This window comes from Eptesicus fuscus, chromosome 22 (genome assembly GCF_027574615.1).
Source record: "Eptesicus fuscus isolate TK198812 chromosome 22, DD_ASM_mEF_20220401, whole genome shotgun sequence".
Lineage (NCBI taxonomy): Eukaryota > Metazoa > Chordata > Mammalia > Chiroptera > Vespertilionidae > Eptesicus > Eptesicus fuscus.
Window position 1 is genome coordinate 3,657,415 of NC_072494.1, and position 24,275 is coordinate 3,681,689.

The window sequence follows — 24,275 nt, forward strand, 5'->3', positions numbered from 1 at the left end:
AAGCAATTCTAGGAACACGCCATATTTAAATGGTAGCAAACATTCTTTTTGAAATGAAGACATGTTTACAGGTGGAGATAAATTAGTTTCTGTTCCTTATTTTCTAATAGTCATGTCCCTAAGCAATCATGTATCACATATGTGTCACATATGCTTCGTGGAGATGATGAGTGTAGGCATGTTCTAAGGAGGAGAGGTGAGGGGCATTTCCATGGATACTTTGTAACATACCAGAGCACCCTTATCTCCAGACTGGCCTTCTTTCCCAGGATGACCCTATATTTAGCAAAAAGATGTACTGGTAAGATGAAAAATGAAAGGCAGTTCATGATACTATTACATTTTATTTTCAAAATATTGAGATATTACTTGTTATGTTTCAGAACAAATGGAACATTTTGCATCAGTGTGCATGGCCTTAAAGAACATTGAAAACTGTGGCATTTTGGATAGATGAAGTTTTGTCAGCTACATCATCTATTTGAGAGAGCCTGGGAAAAACACGTAAAATGATACATATTTGTATTCATCAATAATTCAACCTCAGTGTCAATTCGTCTTACATAATTTGTCAGATTTCAATCTGACTTCTATTTTGCATATTGATCAATTAATCAGACATGCATCTTCCAAAGGGAACTAAGGCATGTGGGTGGGACCTTGAAAATACAGCAAGATCATAAATAATACTAATAGTGTCGATAATCAAGTTATTGAAAATTAATAAATAAAAACGTGCAGCTCCATCACAATTATAATCAATAAACACAAGTAGAGGCTGAAAGACAAATGTACCGTAGCTCTGAGTGAGAAGCTGCAATATATAGAGATGGGAGAATATCTGACTTTGGGTGGTGGGCACACAGGGCAATATATAGATCACGTATCATAGAAATCCACGCCTGAAGCCTGTACGATCCTATTCACCCCGGTCACCCCAATACATTTAATTTAAAAAAAAGAAGTTTGAAGAGGAAAAAAGAAGCATCAGTAACAAATTCTTAAGAATAACAACTGTAGAGATTACAGAATTCCATTACTGATTGCTATGCAATAAACATTGCCATTTTTTTTTAGAAAAGGAGGGAATCCTTGGAGCTGAGCAAATTAACGAATGGTGAGGAAGCCCACGGGACTCTGGAGAAACATGTGCTTTGAAAGGAAGAGGGGATGGGGTGCTTTCTGTGGAAAGGAAAGGCCGCTGTGAAGAAAGGGGTGAGGGTGGAAGGCTCAGGGCCTGGGGCAGAAAGGGGCGTGGCGGGCAATGGGAGACTCGGCTGGAGCACCAGGCTCTCCGAAGACCCCTGCGAACCAGTCAGGAGATGGGCCATGGGGAAGTGACCGAGAAAGGGTGCTGGAGCTCCATGATTGATTTCTGGCTCAGTGAGCTCGGATTCCTGAACGCATAAGCCACCTGGAAGGCCCATGGGAAGCTGTGACAGGAACACATAGAGGCTGGGGGGCAGGTCACTGTTACTCACAGGAGGCCCGTCAGCACCTGGGAGGCCCGCGAGCCCGGGTTTGCCTTGAGGTCCCTACCCAAACAGAGAGAGAGGACGTGTTAGTTTCCAAAGTGAAAACGAGGAAAAGGCTGACTTTACACATAGGAATCTACTACTAATAAAATTTTTTAATTTAATCTTTTTATTGTTTAAAGTATTACAAATAGTAGTACATATGTCTTTTTTTTCCCAATTGACCTTCCCCCAGCCTCCCCTACCCCCCCAGCACATGTCCTCACCCCCCTCCCAGTGTCTTGCGTCCATTGGTTATGTTTGAGTAACTGGTTTTTATATATAAGCCACACACACGTAAATGCTTTTGAACATATGATGTAGAAGAAATAGTACATAGAGATAATTAAAACCAAACTCAGCAGATGTGAAAAGAAACATGCTAATTTGGGGCCTGCTTACAAATCCTAAATGTGTCTTTTTATTTAATTTTTAAAAAATTTATCTTTATTGACTGGCAGGAGGCAGCTGGTCAATGATTCTCTCTCATCATTGATGTTTCCATCTCTCTCTCTCCCTCTCCTTTCCTCTCTGAAATCAATAAAAAGATATATTTTTTAAAAGGACAAGGATATAGCAGGAATCCTAGGTGGTGGACATAACTGAGGTGTTTCCATTCGCACAGTGTTTAGGAACGCCATGGCATTCATGTAGACTGAGAGCAAAGAGTTTTACAAGACCTGACTTAAATCTCTACCAAACAACAAAAGATGAAAGATAACCTTTAACTTGAGCATTTAGATTTCATAACTGAGGTTAATAACATCGCATTTAAAAGTTTCACTCCCCCTCACTAATGCGCAGTCACATGTGGCTGAGGAATTGAAGATTATGTAAGAACTATTATAAAACACGACATTTTCAGTGAAAGCATTTTGACTGTCACTGAAATTATCGTTTGCTACCTTATTTCTTAAGAACAAAATGTAGAGGTCTAATGCAGACTATTCCGTTAATTGTTACAGATGGAATACTTCTACGCATGACAAGGACCCTGTGGGCGTTACTGCACGAATACTTCATTGTGCTACAGATTTAAGGGGACACTACGGATATTCAAACTCTTGTGCCAGCCCTGGCGGGTAGCTCAGTTGGTTAGAGTGCCGTCCCCATACACTGCGGTTGTGGGTTCGATCCCTGGTCAGGGCACACGTAAGAATCAACCAATGAGTGCATCAGTAAGTGGAACAACACATCGGTGTTTCTCTCTCTATCTACCTCCCTTCCGCTTTCTCAAACCAATTTAAAAGTTGATTGTGGCATGACTGTAAATTTACTAAAGGTCATTGACTGTAGACTTAAAACAAATGCATTTTTATAGTATGAAATTATACTCCCATTAAAGTTATTTTTTAAATTATATGTTCATAGAAATTAAACCTATATATAAGGGGGGGAGGCATTAGAAAGAGCAGCTGACACTGCTGTTACTGAGGAAATCCAGCAGAGACGATCAGAAGGAAAAGACATCGCTTTCATTAAAGACTCACTCTTGTTTTGATCCAGGCATTGGGTTATTAACAAGAACATCATTTGTCATTTATATACAAGAAACGGTGGCAATGATAACTTCACTATTTTCCCTTAATCAGATCTTGCCACAAACCCTCTGTCACAAGCAAACCTAATTACATTTCTTTAAATAATGAGAATGAGGGGAGAGAGAGAGAGAGAGAGAGAGAGAGAGAGAGAGAGAGAACACGGACGCACACCAGTGCCGTTCTGAATTTAATGTAGCTGAGCATGTCACATTTATGTCACATTTGGAAACTATCCAAATGGAAACCCTGAGACATGTCCACACTTTCAGTTCGGGGGCGTATGAATGACGCCACACTGTACCCTCGTGGTTCAGGCCCAGATCAATTCCTTATGGCCGAGCCCCGGAGATATCTTATCAAAAACACCCCCTGAGGTCGACAGCCCAAACCGCCCGCCAGACATCACTGGACGGACAGACTCACCTTCTCACCGGGAGGACCGATGGGGCCTTGCGGGCCCGGGAGCCCCTGTATCAGAAGAAAGCATGCCATGCGTCAGATCACCTGGCAAGAACCACCTGGCAGAGCAGTGAGTGATGAGCCCTCTTTCCCAGGAAGGGAGATGGGGCGTCTGCTCTAGCCCCGCGGTCCCCGTAAAGTCCCGGGACGCTCTGAGCCCCTCTGGGCCACGGGGCTCTCGCACCCTGTTGGGCCCCCCCTGCCGGTGTGGCTCATCTCCCCGCATCCCGAGCACCAACGCCCCGCGTTTCTCTTGCAAGAACGAGGCCTCGGCGGCACATTCGCTCAGCGTTTTTGTTTTTAACTTACTTTTTCCGTCACCGTTGACATGCAGTATGATCTGGCATGAAGTCCGGGTGCACAGCACAGCGGTCAGACCATCGCACACACTTGGCAAAGTGCCCCCCGCCCCGCTACTTCTGGTGCCCACCTGGCCGCGTGCAGCCACTGCGTGTACCCACGGTCTCCCCTGGCGGTGCTTGGCATCCCTGTCCGGGAGCTGCCCACGTGCGCCTCTTACTGCCTTCACCCTGTCCCCCCTCCTCCTCCTCCCCTCCGCTCAAGCTTTCCTCTCTTCTTCTTTCTACGGGAAAGGGAATTGGGTTCCTCCGCTCACACTGCACAGCTCTGGGCTGCATGTGGAAACTCTGCGGCTGGGGAAAGGCACCTCCTCACCCCACCACCTCAGAGGAGCTGCCCGCTCACACTCACCTGCGGCCCGGGGTTCCCCTGCTGACCCGGAGGCCCGGGCTCCCCCTGGGGACCCTGCGTAGGAAAACACACAGAGACTGCAACAGCCGTTTCGCATCACACGTTTGTGTTTTGTTTTTTTCTTCTCAGTTGAAACATAGCCCCCACATCAAGTCCCCCTATAGGCGGTCTGGAAAATCTTGCAGAATATGACGGCCCGCGGCACCTAACGGACTTCGCAAATGCTGTCAGCAATCTCCATTTCCGATCTAGCCGCAGCAGGAGTCTGTGAGTCCCGGGGTTGGGCAGGGATGCGTTATTTTATGGACATTTTTACGTACCATGTTGCCTTTGGGTCCTTGGGGGCCATCTATACCCGCGATGCCCTTCAATGAAAGAACAAAATACAGGTGGCTGTTCACCAGCTGAGATGCTACACGGGAACATCAAAAAGACTAAGCTTCTCATAGCACCGCGCCCTCCGCCCAGGGGGACTCAGACTCAGCTCGGGATGAAGGAGGAAGGAGAGAGCTGTACCCTGGCCCTCTGTGCTCACAGAGGAGAAAACCCAACAGCAGCCCCCCTGGGCCGGGGATTTGATGGGAAACATCACAGGAGATCAAATAAACTACCAGGAGGAGCTGCTGAGACTGACCAGCAGCTGGCTGGGTCTTGGAACATACACGCTAATATTTAAGGGTGCACTAACTGCAGACACGGCAGCTCTCTACTAGCCCTGGGCCCGTAGCTCGGTGAGCTGTCTGCTGAAGGCTGTCCAGCCGCACCATGTCAAACCCAGCCAGCGTCCCTGGGAGCCCGGCCCTGGAGCGGTACTCACAGGCTGCCCGATGGGTCCTGGCGTCCCCCGCGGCCCCAGCAAGCCCCGTGGGCCCTGGAAGGAAACAAACAACAAACACAGACACATCCTCCTAAGAAATGTGATCTCAACAGGCCCGCCTCTGAAGACATCTCAATGTCAAGTACAGAGTAAAAAGACCCGACGTCCTGTCTGAACTCGCTGGAAGTGGCATTTAAGCCCATTTTCCGTGACACATCATCAGTGTTTATACTGATCCGGAAGCCGGAATGGATGGCGGTGAGTATCTTTGTTTCTGTAAATTTCCGTAGGAACCACTGGGGATATTTTTAAAATAAGACATAGCTTAATGCTTTACGTATGTCACTGCTGGGTCATTTCTGACTGGAATGGCAGCACGGAATCAGATTAAACCTGATGTTTCTGCTCCTCACAGAGACAGGTCCCTGGTCCCCTCTGTTTTACATTTGCGTTAAGTCCATCCTGAGAGAATATTCCCGGAGGGAAAGAAGCTCCTGGTCACTGTGCAGACAGGTGATAGAAACCCTTTCCCTGAGATGTTTTAAAAATTATTTTTGTTTAATCCTAATCAGTGCTCCTCCTCTCGCTTCCCCCTCCTCCATCTGCTTGGGGTTTCCTCGCTTTGAAAAGTCAACACAGTAGTTCACGGTTTCTCATATTCTCAGCTCTCATGCCGTTGGGTCAACAGGCTCTATGAAGTGGCAAATCATTTCTATGTGAAAGTCCAGATAAAGCAGGACACAAGAGAATCATTATTTTTTTTCCTAAACGACTCCTTGCACAACAAGAGTCATATTCTTGTATTAGGTGTACGCAGACATGCCCCTGCGCGGGCTTAGGGCGGCCTCCAGTCTGGTTATTTGATGAACTAGCATTGGGTAAAGCTTCCCAATTCATTTTCTTTTTTTTTTTTTTCATATATTTTATTGATTTTTTACAGAGAGGAAGGGAGATGGATAGAGAGTTAGAATCATCGATGAGAGAGAAACATCGATCAGCTGCCTCTTGCACACCCCCTACTGGGGATGTGCCTGCAACCAAGGTACATGCCCTTGACCGGAATTGAACCTGGGACCCTTGAGTCTGCAGACCGACGCTCTATCCACTGAGCCAAACCGGTTAGGGCCCCAATTCATTTTCATTAGTAAAATTCAGTGGAAGAAAGCAGAATCTAGCGCACTTTATTCTTTTCTCTGGCTAACCAAGCACTTCATGTTGTAGTGTTTTTCTGGTAATAAGCTTCATTTATCCTAAATGCCCAAATCGGTTCTGGAGCTATTACTGATATTTAAAAAATTAAACAAAACAATGGAACAGCAACCAAAACCAGATAAGGGTTTTTGTCTGACAAGATGTTATATTTTACATGTCTTGTCTCTCCAATGTCTAAGAACTGATGACAGAAAAGCGCAATGTGTCCTTTAATTTTCTGACGTAATAATTACTGGGGTAATTAGGTAATTAATAGTCACCTGCCTTTACCATTGACCTGGGTGTGCAGCCTCCCCGTCCCTCCCCCCCTCCCCGCCCCCCTAGTACTCCTCCAAACTGGGTGTAATTGACAAGAAAGGAAGTTGCTTACGGCTTCCCCTGGAAGGCCCCGGGGTCCAATTTCCCCGTCTTCCCCCTGTCATTGCAGAATGAGTGGGAGAGAAGCACAGTTAGACAATGCGTCATTTCTACGTGATTCTGTTCTCTTAGGTTTAATTGTAAGCATTTCCATAAGAAATAAAGTTTCATGTACCCTCATTCCGTCTTCGCCAGGAGAGCCAGGAGGGCCTTGGGGACCACGTTCACCCTAGTAAATAAACACAAATGTGACTCGAACAGGAAATGAAGTAGACGGTTTAGAGGTCGGTTCTGTAGCTCTCCTACCACCCAGAACAGAGCCTTGGGCAGGAAGCCTTATGCTGTAGTGCCCTCCTCAGAGCTCCTCACAGGTAAACATCATTTGACGTGAACTGGTATCACACCGTATGCTAGGGAAATATTCCCTTGATTTTCAAAACAAAAAGGTCTAAATTAAACACTCAAAATAATTTCCAGACATGGAATTATTATAAGGTAAAACATTAAAATATTATTTTGCTGAAAATTATTTCAAACGTGGATACACTTTGGTGATTTTAATTTCATTTAAAATTTTTCTGCTTCTAAAATAATTCATATTAAATCAGCACAACTCTAGAATACTAAAGGAATTTGGAATTTTTTTTTAAAAAAGCAAAATTATGTATTTCTCTTGACATGTGGTATGCATACATTATCTTGCTAGGCAACGAGCTTCCCTTCCTTCCTTCCTTCCTTCCTTCCTTCCTTCCTTCCTTCCTTTCTTCCTCCCTTCCTCCTTCCTTCCTCTTTTCTTTCTTTATTTCCTTCTTTCTTTTTAAAATATATTCTCCAATTTACCTAAAGGTTATGCTACCTTCATTCTTAACTTTTAGAAAAGAAAAATGCAAAGATCCAAAACTGATCTTTTTTTTTTGGAGAGACTGACTCTGCTTAATATCCCACTAAAAATATCTCCAGGATTGCTGTTTACAATGGTGTTTATTTAGCCCTACCCAATTATAAGCTCCTGCGTTGGGTTGCAAGGTTATATTATAGCAAAGAAATAGCTGTGGTGTCTCTGTCTACCAGAACCCTCTCATTTAGTATAATAAAAGAGTGTCCAGTATATTGTTATACTAATAACAGATTGTCTACAAATGTCTTCTTTTGAGTATATTTCTACAAGTGGAAAATGTAAGGCTAAAAGAAAAATTAAGGCAATTATAAAAAAAAATGGGAGGCAAAATTAAATCCCTAAATTATTGTTCTTCTATAATTATATTTCTACATACATGTAAATAAAAATTCCAGCTCAACTTATGTTTATATAAAATGAGTATTTTAAAATCTAAAAACAAAGAACTTATATTAGTACTAGAGGCCCGGTACACGAAATTCGTGCAAGGGGCTTGGCCCTCGAAGCAGCGGAGGCTTGCCTCCGCCCTCACAGCCATGGCTTCATCCGGAAGGTTGTTCGGAAGGATGTCTGGAAGGTCGTTCGGTTGTCTGGTATAATTAGCATATTATTATAGATTGCATATGTAACTCTAGCTTTCTTTTAAAAAATCCTTAATTATTCTTTTATCACATAGGTGTCATGACTTACTAACTGGATTTACAAATAGTAAATTTCCTTCTATTTTCCTAGAGTTTATCAATTCTAAAATATTTCTTAATATTCTTGTATTATCTATATATAAAAAGTAACAGAATGGTATGTCTTACCCTATGACCTTTATCACCTGGTAGACCTGGAAGTCCATCAAATCCTCGATCCCCCTATAAAACCATCATAAACATTATCATCATCATCACCATTATCATCACCATCATTATCTAACATCATCATCATTACCATCTTCATCATTACTATCTTCATCATCACTATCATCATCATCACCATCACTATCACCACCACCACCACCACCACCACCACCACCACCATCATCATCATCATCACATTTCCAGTTTCATTCTGTGGGATAATTTCACTGTGAAATAGTCTTTTATATCAAGAAAGATATTTTAAAACACAAAATTGTGAGGGCTGAACGGACATACAGGATCTGAATATATAAGCAGCTGAGCTCCTGACCTTTGACCCAGGTTCTCCTGGCATTCCTCTTCCTCCATCAGCACCTGGACGACCCTGATAATGCCAAGAACATGGTGAACCAAAAGCTAGTGTTTCCCGACTAGCACAGGGGAGAAGACGACAAAAGAGCCGATGACTTCAGCATCCCTCCAGGAGCCCCACTGGAAGCCACGCTTACCCTTTTGCCAGGTTTCCCGGTTGGACCAGGTGGCCCCTGGACACCGCGAGGACCCTGTGCCAAAGCATCACAATTAATCCATTTTCTAACGTTCTTCACCAATAAACTCAGTCACATTGACAGACACGGTTTTAAGAGTTTATATCCTATTAACTTTACCTCAATCATTTTTTGAATATCTTTTTCTCTTTATGTCTTAATTGGTTTAACACAAGAAAATCAGTTCTTATGCAAAAATCCAGATAAACTAAAAGTGAATCCATTTTTCTAAATGACTTTTTGCAGAAGAGTCGTATTATTTTATTAAGTTTATATAAACATGCACCTTCGTTTAAACAAAAGGAACACAGTAATATTTTAAACTTTTAAAAAAATCCTTAATTTTTTTCCCCCCAAAACCTGAGGGTTTTGTATTTCCCTGGACTTCAAACACTCCTAACCCATCCATCTCATTCCTCTTTTGTTTCGAACACCTTTCCCTTCCTTTTTGGCAGTTCCTCTCCTAGGTATTCTTTTATTTCACTTTTCACACTGGATTATAATTGCCTATTTTTCACAGTTGACTCTCCCATTGAGTTAACTGTTGCAGTTTTGGACTAAATCTGTCTTTTTCTCCTTTATACTCCTCTAACTCAGCGGCGTGCCTAGCACAGGTTTTTCTCAGTCATCCGTAGAGTGCCGGAGGATGCCTGGCAACCCCTAATGCAAATTACTGATTGGCACCGTGCCTGGCAGAGTGAAGGCTGGATGCTCAGTGTGCTTCTCTCCTGAATCAGTACAATGCAATGTTGTATCTACACATGAAGTCTCCTGTGGAGGTCGATACACATGTTTTTAAAAATAAAATTATACAACTAATCATAGATCAAACGCAGTTCCAGTATAAATATGACACAGGCTTTTATATTTAATTAACTATAAATATTCAAAGTTAATTTAAACAGTATGCATATAGTGTGGTAGAAAATGTAGCGCATTTAAAATGACAAATAATTTTATGATCACTGTAAAGATACTGATTATAAAAATTATAAAGTTAAGAGTGTCTAATACTTAGAGGTTAAGAAAATGCAGCTTTAAAAAAAAAATCATTGCAGAGAGAACTCTACCCTGTACCCAGCTGGCAGGCAAGGGGCAATTAATAGCAGGACAAATCTTGTTAGTTTTCAATGAATATGATCATTTGAATGTGCATCTCTTTGGAATTAAGGAGTAAAAAACCAAAAAAACACAACACAAAGTTATTGAAACCTACTGCAGTATTTTCAGATTCATCTATTTTTTTTTAAAGACCCGAGTTTGATTTTAAAAAGTTCTTAAATGTTGTAGAAGATTAAACTCCTTAGTTTCATGCAGCGTCATTTCAATATTTTTATGCAAGTCTCGGTTAAGCTGCAAATGCTCCCGGTCCCTTTCTGGGCAGCTCGGACCAAGCCTCAGAAAGGACGCCGCCGCCGCCTTCTGCGTCACCCCAATGCCTTTCCCGGCCTTCTCTGACCCTGTTCTCATCGCAAAGTCAGTGAGCTGGGTGCACCCACACCGGGGTCCTGCTCAGCCACGGAAAGACGAGCCATCATCCGCTCATCAGCCCTGAGGCCTGGCAAAGGCCCTGCGCTGAGTGCAGGGGGCCAGCATCAGAGGCTGCGTAGTGTGCGCCGTCACTGACGGGGGATCCTGAAAAGATGCAACTGGAGTGATGAGGAACAGGTCAGGGGTGTCAGGGGCTGGGGCTGGGCTGCGCATGTGACTGCAGGGTGGTGGCACCCAGAAGTTTTGGGGGTCATGGATCTTCATGATTGTGGTGGTGACGGCAAAGAATATTATAGGGGTTAAAAGTCAAGGTTACCGTGCGCTATTTTGTAAATGAAATGACTTTAAAAAGAAGAAAACAAAGCAGTCGGTGGCCACTTGAGAACTCCTGCACTCCGACCTGAAGTTATGCTTCCTGGGCACATGAAGAAGCATTCTTTTAAGAAAGGGATGCATTTTTTTAAAAAATACATCGCCTTTTATTTTTCTGCTTTTTAGAATAGGTCTCTTTCATAATGTGCATATATTGAGTGACTCTATTTATTTATCTTCATTAAAGAAAAACAACACTTTCCATTTGGCACCAGGCAAGTAGAATCTAAGAGCTTTTACAAATTTCGGCTCCAGATGTTTCCATTTCTCTGAGCTGCCTCAGCTCTACAGCGGCCGTGGAGTCAGCTCCTGTCAAGTATGCCAGCTGTCCGTGCTGAGAAACGAAACCAGAAAGGAACGAGACCACTTACTCTTCCCAGAAAGCACCTGGGGCTGCAGGCAGGGACACTACCAATAAAAACGTCATCGTTCTGGCCTGCTTTGTACAATCCCAGCCAGTTTCCTATTCTGAAGGGCTAACATGACAAAGCCCCTTCCCATCCTGGTTTATCTTCTTTTAATATTTGTTCAAATTAATGAAGTCATTGGCAGTCAACTGGCCACTAAGGATTTCCCAGTGAAATGAGCTGATGTGAGCTTCCAGGTAGAGTCAGTATTTCTTTACTCATAAAGCAAGTGGCAGACACTTCCATTATCCTACTTGACGACAACAAAAAAGTCAAAAATGAAGTAAGTGATATAAATTTTTACCTGAGGACCTGGGTCACCACTCTCCCCTTTGGCCCCCGACGAACCAGGCCCCCCCTGGAGAGAAAGAGTGAGGATGCAGTCATTTAATTGGGCAATTCCCTACCCACTCTTCTCCCACCACTGTCACCTGAGATGACTAAACATTATTCAAAATATACCTCCTCCAATTAGCACGGTTGTATTAATAGGATAATATCTCCAAGTCCTTTGAAAGGCATCTCCTCAGACTGTATCCAGGGTGAGCTCCATTGAGAAGACTATTTTATGCATAACCACACAGAAGCCAATTTCATGCAATCACATGGAAATTGTCCTTAATGTGTGCACCGTCAGGGCACTGACGGTGACACACAGGCGTTATTTATCATCGCTCTTACATGCGTCCTACAGGCATCAGGTGTGCTGAGTGCATTTGGGCAGCAAGAATGAGGCAAACGGCTCTTGCTTTTACACTCAGACATTAACCAGACGCTGCATGCTACAGCAACAGCGAGTCAAGAACAGAGGCTACTGCTATCGTCGCAATTGTCCCGGAATAATGCCAACGCCTATTCTTCTCAGATTGCCCTGTGCTTCTCCTACGAGAACAAGTCCTTGTGACAAACACCTCTTACCAACATGTACCGAATGCACAAAGTGCAGCAAAAGCCGGGCACGTTAACTGGAAAAACAGAAACCATTTTGTAAAGGTCCTGGGAGTTTTCGACATAAATACTAGGTACTCCTTTTAAAAGCACTCATTGGGCCTCTTGCTAGCGACCCACTGGGCTGGCAAGAAAGGGTCCAGTAGCCCGGCCGGCGTGGCGCAGCGGCTGAGCATCGACCTATGAACCAGGAGGTCACGGTTCGCTTCCCGGTCGGAGCACATGCCCCGATTGTGGGCTGGATCGATCCCCAGTGTAGGGGGTGCAGGAAGCAGCCAATCAATGATTCTCTCTCATCATTGATGTTTCTATCTCTTCCTGCTTCTCTGAAATCGATAAAAAAAAATACCTTTAAAAAAAAGAAAGGGCAAAGTAAAACCACCACTTTGGGGTGAAACTGCAGCATGCTCTGTTGTTTTGCTTCAAACCTGGTGTGTCAAGGTCAAATCAGTAACAAATAAAATAAACAATAAAGACTAGTTGGTTCAACCCCCTGGAAAGGTTTAGAACATTACAGCTGAACCTGGTGGTAATAGTTCCTGCATGCCATGCAAATAGACTTTGTGTGTCTAAGAAGTGAAGGGCTCATTTAAATCAAATTCATATTCGATTAATAGTGCACTGAATCTAAGCAGGAAAAAATTAAAATTCTGCTGTCTGAAGATGTTAGCTACCTAGAGCCTCCTGGTGGCTCCAACGTAAAATAACTATTCACAGGACTCCTGAGAAATAGGGCCAGTCAGAAACATGAACCTTCTAACCTTGAAAGGGACAAGAATGATGACTTTCAAACTTCTAATTAAGAATTCCTATAACCAAATGTCTTCCAGAAAAACTGGAGCTCTACATTAACTGGGACTAATAATCACTGAATTGAATGCTAGGGAAGTTGATTTCATTTTAATTAATTTGCTGCATATAAGCGTTAACCTACTCAACGGATTATAATTACTGTGCCCAAACACTTACTCAGAAAATTGTCATGCAATAATTGAGAGTAACAGGACCGGGAGAAAAAACATTTTGTTTCCTGTCTATTTTACAAGCTAAGCCCCCATTTGCCTATTGGGAAAACACACACACACACACACACACACACACAACTGAATAAAGAATTTTTTCATTGAAAGAATATACGTATTTGTCTTAAAATATTGATGTAGTCTCTATTTCTTTTTAAATTCTTAATGTATAAAAATTTTTGGACTCTAGCATTAACAGATATTTGAAAGTCTGTTATAATTGGATGTTTTAGAGCGAAGGATACTAGAGAAAATGGTAAAAAGAAGCAATGTGACTTTTTTTTCTCTGAATACTTACCTTTAATATTTAAGGAACCTAATATTTCCCATAACAAAGACGTAAGTAGCAAAATTCATTCATCTTGGATGTAACATTGAGAATGCGTACAAGGTCGTTAATGGTTTCTTTCTGCCCACGTGACGTGACCCTTAATGACTGGTGAAAACAGGAGGTGCCAATTTTCTCTGGTTTTACTGCTTCTGCTCACCACCGCCCTTACCCGCTACATATCCACTAGGCTTGTGTTTGTCTGGATGATAAGTAGGAAAATTCTTTTGGAAAAGACAGTGTTAGAGGCCCTAGACTAATATTTTTAAAGTAATATGTGTCAGTGTTTCCCAAACATTCTTTTTTTTTTTTATTGAGGTATTATATGTGTACATATCTTACCATTACCTCCCCACCCCACACCCATACATGCCCTCACCCCCCAGAGTTTTGCGTCCATTGTTTATGCTTATATGCATGCATACAAGTCCTTCGTTTGATTTCATAACTCCCCCACCTCTCCCTAACTTTCCCCCTGTAATTTGAAAGTCTGTTTGATGCTTTACTGTCTCTGTATCTATCTTTTTGATCATCACTTTATAATGTTCTTTACTAACATTCTTGACTATAGGAATCAAGCTGGTGAACTCTTTCAAATTATAGTTTGCCACTTCCGACCCTGAACCTGTATCATCAGAGTCTCAAGTTCAGGGTTCAAGAGCATTTATATTTAATGAAATATAAAGGCAATCCTTCTTTGCCCAAATCTGTAAAGCACTGACATGCTTCTGGTTTTCGTTCATCAGGTAAATTGGAGTTATCACTAAGTAGCCATTAACTATTAACACTATGTCTTCCCTTGTTAAGTAGCATGGAATCTTCCATGTTCCTTATGATACCGTGAGAAGCAGAACAGTAAAAATACATGATAACACTTAATAATGCACATAGAATTACGTATAATATAAATTCTGTGGGACATATTGTCAGAACATATATTCCACATGAGCTCATATGATTGAGTGTAAAACCCTTCAAAATATATAAAATGTTATGGAATTTCAAGATTGAATTAAGAGAACTGCAAATACATGTAAAACTACATAACAAACTCCTCAATAAAATACAAGTAGAAAACCGTTTCACTCATCCTAATAAGAATCAAAGAGATTAAACAGAAGACTGTGTACTTGATTAAACTTGAATAAAACAGTTTTGCTATGTGTCCACTAAGTAAATCCAAGATAAGATTTTCATGTTCAAGTCTATAATTTCTATAAATGCCTATTTCAATAAAGCAAATCAAAAGCATATAAAAGCAGAGTATACATGCCTCCTTATTTTGAAAAACAAATATTTAAAATAGAAATTATTTATTCCATTAATTCTAAAATCAATGAGAAATTGGGTTGCGATCCTACAGTGTTCTTTTTTTTCTAAAGAAAACAATATGGTTTGAAAAAAATCTGTATTTTGTGGATTGCTACAATGCTTACTATTTAGTAAGTTTCATAAGATTTGAAGATACTTTAAAAAATATTCGTAATATATTAGCAAGCTAGTAAGGAAAATCAAACACTTATTTTCCAAGAGTCTCTAAAAGACAAATAATTTCTCCAGTGTCTGGATCACTGTGTGGAATACTGCAGGCTGTCTCGAGTGTAAGCCAGGTCTCCTGTTTGCTCCTAATATGATGGAATCATTTTCACTGGCCTCAAACACTTTTTCTTTTATTACGGAAAATTCTGTTTAGCATAAAAGCAAGTCTCAATTGAATGCAAAATTGAATTTTAGTAACTCTAAATATCATGCAAGTATATTATATTTGCATGTAGAAAAATTAGCATTTGTATATGTGACTACATTTTTCGTTGTATTTACTTGATTTGAAAACTTTTCACTGAAACAAAAAAAAATTCATTTCCATCAAAATTTACTGAGGACTCCATTCTAATAGATTCTTTAAATGGAAAGAAAATTAAGCACGAGTTGGTATATACACATCCTAGTGTCACCAGCCAGAGGTATGAACACTGCGTGGACAAAGCTGCCCATGGAACTGCTATTTTAGGGATTTAAACACACATCATCTTATTGGGGAACCTACCACAGGACCTGGTCTTCCGGTGAGACCCATGGGGCCCGGGGGACCCCTCAGCGCAATCTACAAAACAAAATACATCAACGTTAGGAATGTCCTACTGGACTCGCGTGTTCAACCACAATATTCATTGGCACAAGCAACCCTCACGTGACAGATGACCAACACAGGCATGACAGCTCCATGCTAGGAAGAGTGCCTGGTTACTGAAGAATCGCTAGCTTCTAGAATGACCTAAATAAGCATCAGACATTTTTTAAACCTTTGGAGCGTATACAATCTTGTGTCACATACTACTAAGATTATTCAATAAAAAAGGTTAAAAATAAATCTTAGAATAAGAAATCTAATATCCAATATAGTTTTCTAATCTGAAGTGTACTTTAGAATATAGTATAGACCTCTCTTAAATGTACAGGTTCAGTACTCGTTGAAAATACTTTTAGGTAAACATTTTCTAGCCATATTTTAGGAAAGACTGTGAAAATGAAAGCCAGGTGACAAAATGCAAAATTGATCAAAAGCATTATGGCGATACACTTCTTTTGACAAATCTCAAATTTAATGCTATATAGAAAACTACATTTTTTTCTGTGAAATCATAGGCATGGGAGACGGATTACATGCATTAAGGACACTGACAATTAGAAATGTGAAATTAGCATACTTGAAAAGCTGGAACAAGTAGAGTACAAAGAATAAATATCTGATAGATGTTAAATTAGTATGGTGTGCGAGTTTTGAATATTAGTGATTCCAAAGGTGAATACTTAGATTATCCAAACAGATTTCGAAAACAACACAGTAATAGAAATAATATGTAAAATCGTATTAGAAAAGTGCACAAGATGAAAACGGTAGGATCTCCAAAGTTTCGCTACTGACTCACCATGAGATTTTTGACAATACACTTCTTAATCCTTGAGATTAAATATCTGAAAAATTGGAATTATAATGCTTGCTACCTATTTCCAAGTAGGTTGCAAGGACTAATAAAATGAGGAATTCAGTGGCCTCATAAAATGTTTAAGCTCAAATAATTACCTTAAATTTGTTCAAAGTAATACAATTTACAAGATAAATTGTAGGAATCATTAACAAATTATTTTCAATATTTTTATATTTGTTTATGGTAAGGTCTAGTAAACGAATAAATTTTTCATTTCATTATCTTTATACATGATGTCACCACATATTGGCATATTTCTAGGTGAATAGATTGGTAAATATGTAAACAAATATATTGATAATGAATTTAAACTTATGTTTTCAGATATTTTATACACTCAGATTTATGATGATAAACAATGTTATCACATAGTAATTTGTATCACTTAGCAGGTGGGTACCTACAACCATACCAATTTAGACCTTTATTTCCTTTCTTCTTTAAAAAAACTACACTATGAATAAAAATATTATATGACTTTCAACTCTTTCCCAACCCCTTCCTTGATTTACTTATGTATAATGTGATGGCAATAAATCTAATTATTACCATGGTAGGAAGAAGTGAAAGACAGAGAGTGCTAGGTATAAACCCACCAGTACTCTTCAAAACAAACTGAAAAATGTGCGTGCCATCACCAGAGTTATCTATGGCAACAGTGCAAGGGCCAGTCAGAGAATACTCAATCAAGGGAAAAAATCCTAGTGGACAAAAGATACAATCTTAGCATTTTCCCATCTATATTTACTATTCTACTCAACAGTAAGTATTTTGTTCAAATAGTAGCACCCTCCAGATGCATACACAGACTCACTCACTCACACACACACACACACACACACACACACACACGTGTGCACAATTTAGCATAGAATGGGGTTAGGGGGATACCCGTTCATTCTTCTTACCCGAGCCTGCTGAAGGATCGCCTGGGCCTGCGCTTCCTGAGCAGACACCACTGGGCCTTTGGAGCCATCGCCGCCATAGCGAAACTAAGCGAAGGTCACACGAAGAAACTCAAAATTAGCCTTTGCTAAGCAGGGGCCTTAACTACTATAAAAGCCACTGACTTAAAAGAGCGGGATTTTACAAAAGTCCAAGGTCACTCCATCGTGAATCATGATGCCTAGATTTCTTTATTTTTTTAGAAAGTCTCCTTCTGTCCATTATGCAAGTTCTCTAGACCATTTTACCACTCGTTGAAGAGACTAGAGACTTCTTTCCACTGTTAAATGCCATTATTTCTGAAAACTCTATCAGGCGTTTTTCATGTGCACATATGGTACCCATATTATTCAACCATTTGTAAAGATCCCAAATGCACAAAGTCGGGGGTGGTCACAGGGCCATTGCTATTTCGTTGGGTAAAACTTTGGAATCACTGTGAACTCAGTGGACTCGTTGATATATGTTTATTTTGTTTAACTTTTCTTTACTAAAAACCGATCCTACTTATATCCCTCCATAAAATTCTAAAGCTTCTTTTAAATTTTAACTTAAAATGCAGCATGAGTCAATTCTCAGTATGTAATTATTACTTGCAATTGTATTGCATTTACATAAATAAATCATTTTCCCCAGAGAGGCAGGGCAGCATTAAAAGGAAACTCATGGTAAAACAAATAACTTTTGAGCAATGAATAGTGACACTAGAGAGAGAGCTGTTTTCAAAAGTATCAACTATTGTCTATATGGTGAGAAACAGCATATTAATATTATGTTAACACATGAAATACAGATTAATCATATGACCAGGATAAAGCACATGATTGGGGCTATTAAGAAAAAACTCTCAGCTTTGTTGTCAAAAGTGTAATCAAGTCCTGAAGCCTTAATTCTAAAGTAGAGATCTATATGTACTAGATGTCCCTTTCAGTAAAATTTAATATAATTCCCAAAGGCTGCTTGATTTTCTACCTCACAGGATGATTTTTAGTTGACCGCTCTGTAATATGGTCCAACAATATTTTTCAGAAACAAGATGACAAATGTTAAGTCCTCTTTATAGCAACAAGAAAGAACATACCGGTAACATCAACATGGTACCAGGAGGACCAGGTAGGCCATCAGCCCCTGGTAAGCCAGGACGTCCTGGGGGACCCTAGAAAGTAAATAAAATCCTCAAAATTAATAAAGGAATGAAATAATCAAATTTATTAGAAACTGAATAACTTCCAATAAGTCTACATTATCTCATTGGCATTTGTCCTTTCCTCCTTCGTTAATCTCTTTTTAGTAAGCATACCTAGGAAGAATTGTATTTCATTATACCAGTTAACATTATTTTAATAATGTGCAAAGTTATAGGCTACACAAGGATGGTCAAAAAAACAAACAAACCAAAAACAGAGGGATGGAATTCCGCATGAGGAGTTTGGGGAGACTTCACATAAAAGTTCTGTTCTACCATGTGACCCAGGATGTGATAGTCATTATTAGCCCACACTCTACCAGCCTCCCACTAAACACCCATGGCAGTTCCTGGAAATTTTGTCTGAATTCAAATTGAAGAACTGAATCTAAAGTAACGGGCTCATGTCAATATGGAAATTGATAATAAGTTTTCTCACTCATTATCACATAGATAACATGCACGTTCTTTACCCTCATTTTTAAAAGTATAGTTAGAAAAGTTAACCTAAATATTGCACAACATTCAATGTATAAACACCACTCCTCCGCAGTGAGAAGAATAGCATGTTAAGCTTGTAGGATATATTTTAATTTTTAATCTACGTTATATCCTTTAGTTCTGAGGAGCCCCTTCACTTACCCTATCGCCGGGGTCGCCAGGGGGTCCAGACGGGCCTTGTAGACCTGGAGGGCCCATAAGACCCTACAGAGGAAGAAACCAGCATCTGAGTCAGACTCCTGCTCTCATTAGGATGCAGGCAAGCTCTTCCGAGCAACATCAAAGAAGAGCTCATTTATCTTTCATGAACATACAACTGTCTCTCAGACAATCGCCCTATTTATCTTCCTATGAACAGACAACATATAGGGGCCACTTTGTGGCTATCTGGACGCTTCCTCTAAGAAGCTGCTCTCCTGGTGGAGGCAGTCGGTCCAAGGGAACACAGGGAAGGAGAACTCTCCAAGGTCACGTCCCTGAGGCAGATGTTGGTCCCGAGTCTTACGGAAGAAATGGTAGGCTCCTAGGATTAGACCTCAAGAATGTGAGAGCAATGTGGAAATGTAGGCATTGTTTAGCCTGGAGGCATTCTCATATTTCCTTTTATGGGTAAAAGTATTTAAAGGCACCGGTATCACATACTTCTTTCAGATGACGAGATTTTAATTAATCCCACAAAAGACAGAGGACGTCAGAACAAAGCCAGATCAGCACAACTACCCGAGAATAAAAACACAGGAGTGCTATCCGCCTCACAGGGGAAGGACGAAAGGAGCTGGTGGTCTCTCCATTCAGAAACACAGACCAGGCAGCTGTGCTCTCTTAGAACCCTGGGCCCCATTCACTGAGATACGTCCACACCTTTTCCATACAAATAGCCACGGCTTTTCTTTTACTTGCATAACTTTCCGGTAGAGGTTGAAAATGAGGTTAGATGTAGACATATTTAAGCAACAAAAATATTTAAAACACAATATATTTCCACTGCTCTCAAAATAATCTCAGAGGGAAGCCGGGGGTGGGTGGTGGGTGGGAACAGATCAATCAAAGAACTTATATGAATATATACATAACCCATGGACACAGAGGATAGGGGGGTAGCGGCCTGGCGCAGGGGGTGAGCATGGGCTAGAAGGGGCCAATGGAGGAAAAAAGGGACATCTGTAATACTTTCAAACAATAAAGGTGTTTGTTTGTTTTTAAAGAATATCATTTGGATAGCCAAATCAGAAAGCAATCCAAGGCCCAGGTCCTCTGAACAAATATTCGCCTCTATAATAAAATGCTCAAATTAGTCTGAAATATGTCAATTCAATAATGTAGCAGAAATCTTAAATCTGATTATTTTTAAAAATCAAGACAAAAATAATCGTAAAACATTTCCATACCGCAGGTCCGGCTGGCCCTGGTGGTCCTTCGATCAGCATTCCCTGGAAGAAGGAAAAACAGGCTCTTTTCTAGGGAAAGTGTCACCGCTCACCTTTTACCTGACTGGCTCTACGAAAGCATTTTACAAAGTGAGTTCTCCATTCCCACCACGTAAAACCAATCACAGACACTTTTGCCTGAGGAAGGGCAGAAACTCAAAATGATAGAAGACATGGTCCCCGTGCTCAGAGAATCTATGGACTAGTGAGGAAACATATAAATATCCAGATCAGGAATATGACCAGGGGAACATGCTAAGTGCTGCCAAGAAGAGTAAAACAAAGGCATGTGACCAAGCTGTCCCCGGCTCCCGGAATAATTCCAGGCGCAAAGCAGGAACGACAATACTGGTTGCGTGAATGAAAGAATGGAAGTGACACCCAAACACTTTCATTCAGAAAAGGGGAGGAAAGTCCAGACAAAAGAATCTGGGATGAACATGAGATAAGCTCTGAAGTATGTAAGAGAATATAGTACTATTTCAGCATAAGAACCCAGTTCCGAAACATTCATGATTCTACTGCTGAAAATTCTTTTGTCATTTTTAAAAGTTGGTTGTAAATGTTCATAACAAGGGCAAAGCCATTCGGAAAACACACATTTTTTTAAAGCCTTTAGTTAGCATGTGGCGTTGCTTTCTCAGATTTTGGAGAAATACAGTGGGTAGCCAATAATGTCCTCATAGGTGTAGCGCGTTCATTTTTATTCACCCACCATCTTTTTTTAATGTTTATGTCATTGTAATTTCTGAAGTGATATGCATGACCGTGAGCCAATGATTGGACACACTGCTTTAGTCTAATGCAGTAGTTTTCCCAAGGTGTTCAGCAGGTAGAACAATAACACTGCTTTCCAGAAAGAATATATTTCTTACCAGTATCTTGAGTGGTAAGAACATTAACATCGTTTTAAAAGTCATGTTTGGAGTGAACTGGAGCCTTTTTATTGGGAGGTAAAACTGAACTGAATTTAAAAAAAAAAAAAAGATCTTCACTTGATTAGCTAATGTTATTAGGCTATGAAACTTACTTTTTTCATACTTATTTGTATCTATGTCAAAAAATATGTCTAATACTGTCCACTCAGACATAAGAGGAGAAATCACTGGCCTGGAATCCGGAAGAGCTCAAGTCTAGTTACAGCTCCACCTGCAAACATTCACACCCAAGGGAAGCACTTGAACCCCGCGAATCCCAGGTTCTTTGGTTGTAAAACGAGGGAATTAGACTAGCCACATTGCAGCCACTTTCAAATCCCAAAATTCCATAACTCTGTATTTTTTGGTTTATTGAGATTGCACTTGCCAGAAATGGCCTGACCAACTCAAGTTATCTGGGACAAATTATATACACATTTGGACAACAGAATTTTCAATGAACATAGTGGAATAACTACCAACCTTTACAATGTATTCACACCAGTACTTACAGGTTCAACTACCGCTGGCTCTCCTTTCTGTCCTTTCTCCCCGTATCCGCCATGGCCATTTATCTGTTGAGTGAAAATTCAAGCAGGCTGTCTTTAAGTAAATAAGGCCATTAAGTACTTTAATACATATATATAGTATATACATACAGTATATGTATATACTGGGTGTGTATGTGTATATATATATACTGTGTGTTTATATATATACACACAGTATATATATATATATATATATATATATATATATACACATACATACACACACAGTATATATATATATACTGTATACACACACACATACACACATATATATGTGTATATATATATTTATATATATATATTTATTTATATATATATTTGATAATTTCAGAAAGGCAGGAAGAGGGAGAGAGAGATCGAAACATCAATGATGACAGAGAATCATTGATCGGCTGCCTCCTGCACACCACATAATGGGGACCAAGCCCACAACCCGGGCATGTGCCCGGACTGGGAATCAAACCATGACCTCCTGGTTCATAGATTGATGCTCAACCATTGAGCCACTCCAGCCGGGCCAGTATTTTTAATAAGGCAATTATCTAAATGTATTTAAAATAACCTATTAAAGTGTGTTTTTTAAATAGCAACCTATTCAAGGTTTAAATACTGAAACTATAACAGGAAACATAATGAACGTTAATACTGAATCCTGAATGAGAATGAACAATTGCTTCTTAAAGACAGAAAGATAAAGAAATCCGCAGACCTTAATGATTGTTGCAAGGCATTCATCAAAAAGTGTCATCAAATTAAAGTTAATAAAATAGAGGAAATGAGTAGGGGAAATGGGTGAAGGTGGTCAAAAGTTTAAAATAATAACAATAAAATAATAAGTATGGTGCATCACTGAACATCACCAAAATATAGTCTAAAAATCAGAAATTTCACTTACTACCCAAAATAATTATGACCACATTTCCATCATATCAATGAAGAGAAAATCTGGATACAATTCTATTCAAGATTATACTTTCAACAAAGACTCTGGGCTCTGTGGCCAGAGCTACAACTGGGGCAGGTCCCCAGGGCGGGGGGAGTCTATCCAGATGTCCTAGCTGTGATAAGTGTTCAAAATTTATATGAGAATTCAAGCTGGATTTTATTTAATTATTTTTAATTGTTTTTATTTATTTTTAGAGAGAGAGGAAGGGAGAGTGATAGAGAGAAAGAAACATCGATGAGAGAGGAACATCATCGATTGACTGCCTCCTGCATGGCCCCTACTGGGGATTGAGCTGCAATCAAGGTATATGCTGCCCTTGACCAGAATCGAACCCAGAACCCTTCAGTCCACGGGCCGGCGCTCTATCCACTGAGCCACACTAGCTAAGGCGATAAGCTGCCTTTTAAACCTGGAAAGACATCAGGGTGAACATGGAATACTCCCAAAAGGACACACAACGACACAGAGCGTAACACAGACTTACGCTGGTTTCTGTGATATCTGTTTCGGCCGGGACCCCTGGACCAAACTCTTCATTAGTGGGGCTCGTTTGCTTATCTTCATATTCTTTATATTCATAAAAATCATATTCGCCTAAATCTCCATCTACCGGAAGGTCAGAATCCCTGCCGTCTATTTCTTTGTTCTCATACAGTGTATCCTCGGGATTTTTCCTCTGGGCCTCATAATCCTCTCCGGTTAGATATTCTTCAGTAAACACATCTTCCACGGGACTTGGCTATTCATTTAAATTGCAAGGAATCGAAGAACATGAAGGTTAATGTTAGTGAAGCAAGGTAAGCATTTGCAATCACAGTTCCGTGGGATGTGATGGGGGGCAGCTGTTCGAATGCTGCTCAAGCGAGTCCGAGCACTATTTCTGCCAGGATCGTTGAGAGAAATAGTTCTGTACATGGGTATGTACAAGGATACATGGCTTTCCCACATGTTTCCCAAGAGTTCCAAGGCAAATATTCACATGGGTTCCACATGTGTATTTGCTTGTTTCATGGGAAAGAACCTTGTTAGTCAATTTGATGTTTACTTTATAGTTTAAGATTTGAATAATAAGATATGCTTAGTGAAAGATTGCTTAATTTTCAAATCTCGCAGAACATCCTTATGCGATATAATTACCACCAGAAAAGCCATGTAACGTTGACTCTCGATCCCAGAAATGAACTATCCACGCCAATACTGAGACTTATCATTGCGATATGTTGGCGGAGTATCTGGCGTGTAGGGAAGGTTCATATCTCCAAAGAGTTCTTTAAAGCCAATATAATGTAAAATACAGTCCTCACAATTTAAGACAATCAAGTTGAATATATCACTGTCA

At 40.4% G+C, this 24,275-nt stretch overlaps 1 protein-coding gene across 1 annotated transcript in view; it reads right to left on the bottom strand.

The window, feature by feature from the left end:
* COL11A1 (collagen type XI alpha 1 chain) overlaps positions 1-24,275 on the bottom strand; it is a 141,768-nt gene that overhangs the window by 69,377 nt on the left and 48,116 nt on the right. Inside the window, exons 8-26 of the mRNA XM_008147090.3 lie at positions 23,421-23,675; positions 21,952-22,014; positions 20,484-20,525; positions 19,237-19,299; positions 18,490-18,564; positions 17,372-17,455; positions 15,521-15,577; positions 11,480-11,533; positions 8,867-8,920; positions 8,689-8,742; positions 8,319-8,372; positions 6,787-6,840; positions 6,625-6,669; positions 5,043-5,096; positions 4,546-4,590; positions 4,226-4,279; positions 3,479-3,523; positions 1,482-1,535; positions 232-276 (exon numbers count right to left, since the gene is read on the bottom strand). Coding sequence (XP_008145312.2) covers positions 232-276; positions 1,482-1,535; positions 3,479-3,523; positions 4,226-4,279; positions 4,546-4,590; positions 5,043-5,096; positions 6,625-6,669; positions 6,787-6,840; positions 8,319-8,372; positions 8,689-8,742; positions 8,867-8,920; positions 11,480-11,533; positions 15,521-15,577; positions 17,372-17,455; positions 18,490-18,564; positions 19,237-19,299; positions 20,484-20,525; positions 21,952-22,014; positions 23,421-23,675 — 1,251 coding nt within the window. The remainder of the gene's footprint in view (positions 1-231; positions 277-1,481; positions 1,536-3,478; positions 3,524-4,225; positions 4,280-4,545; positions 4,591-5,042; positions 5,097-6,624; positions 6,670-6,786; positions 6,841-8,318; positions 8,373-8,688; positions 8,743-8,866; positions 8,921-11,479; positions 11,534-15,520; positions 15,578-17,371; positions 17,456-18,489; positions 18,565-19,236; positions 19,300-20,483; positions 20,526-21,951; positions 22,015-23,420; positions 23,676-24,275) is intronic.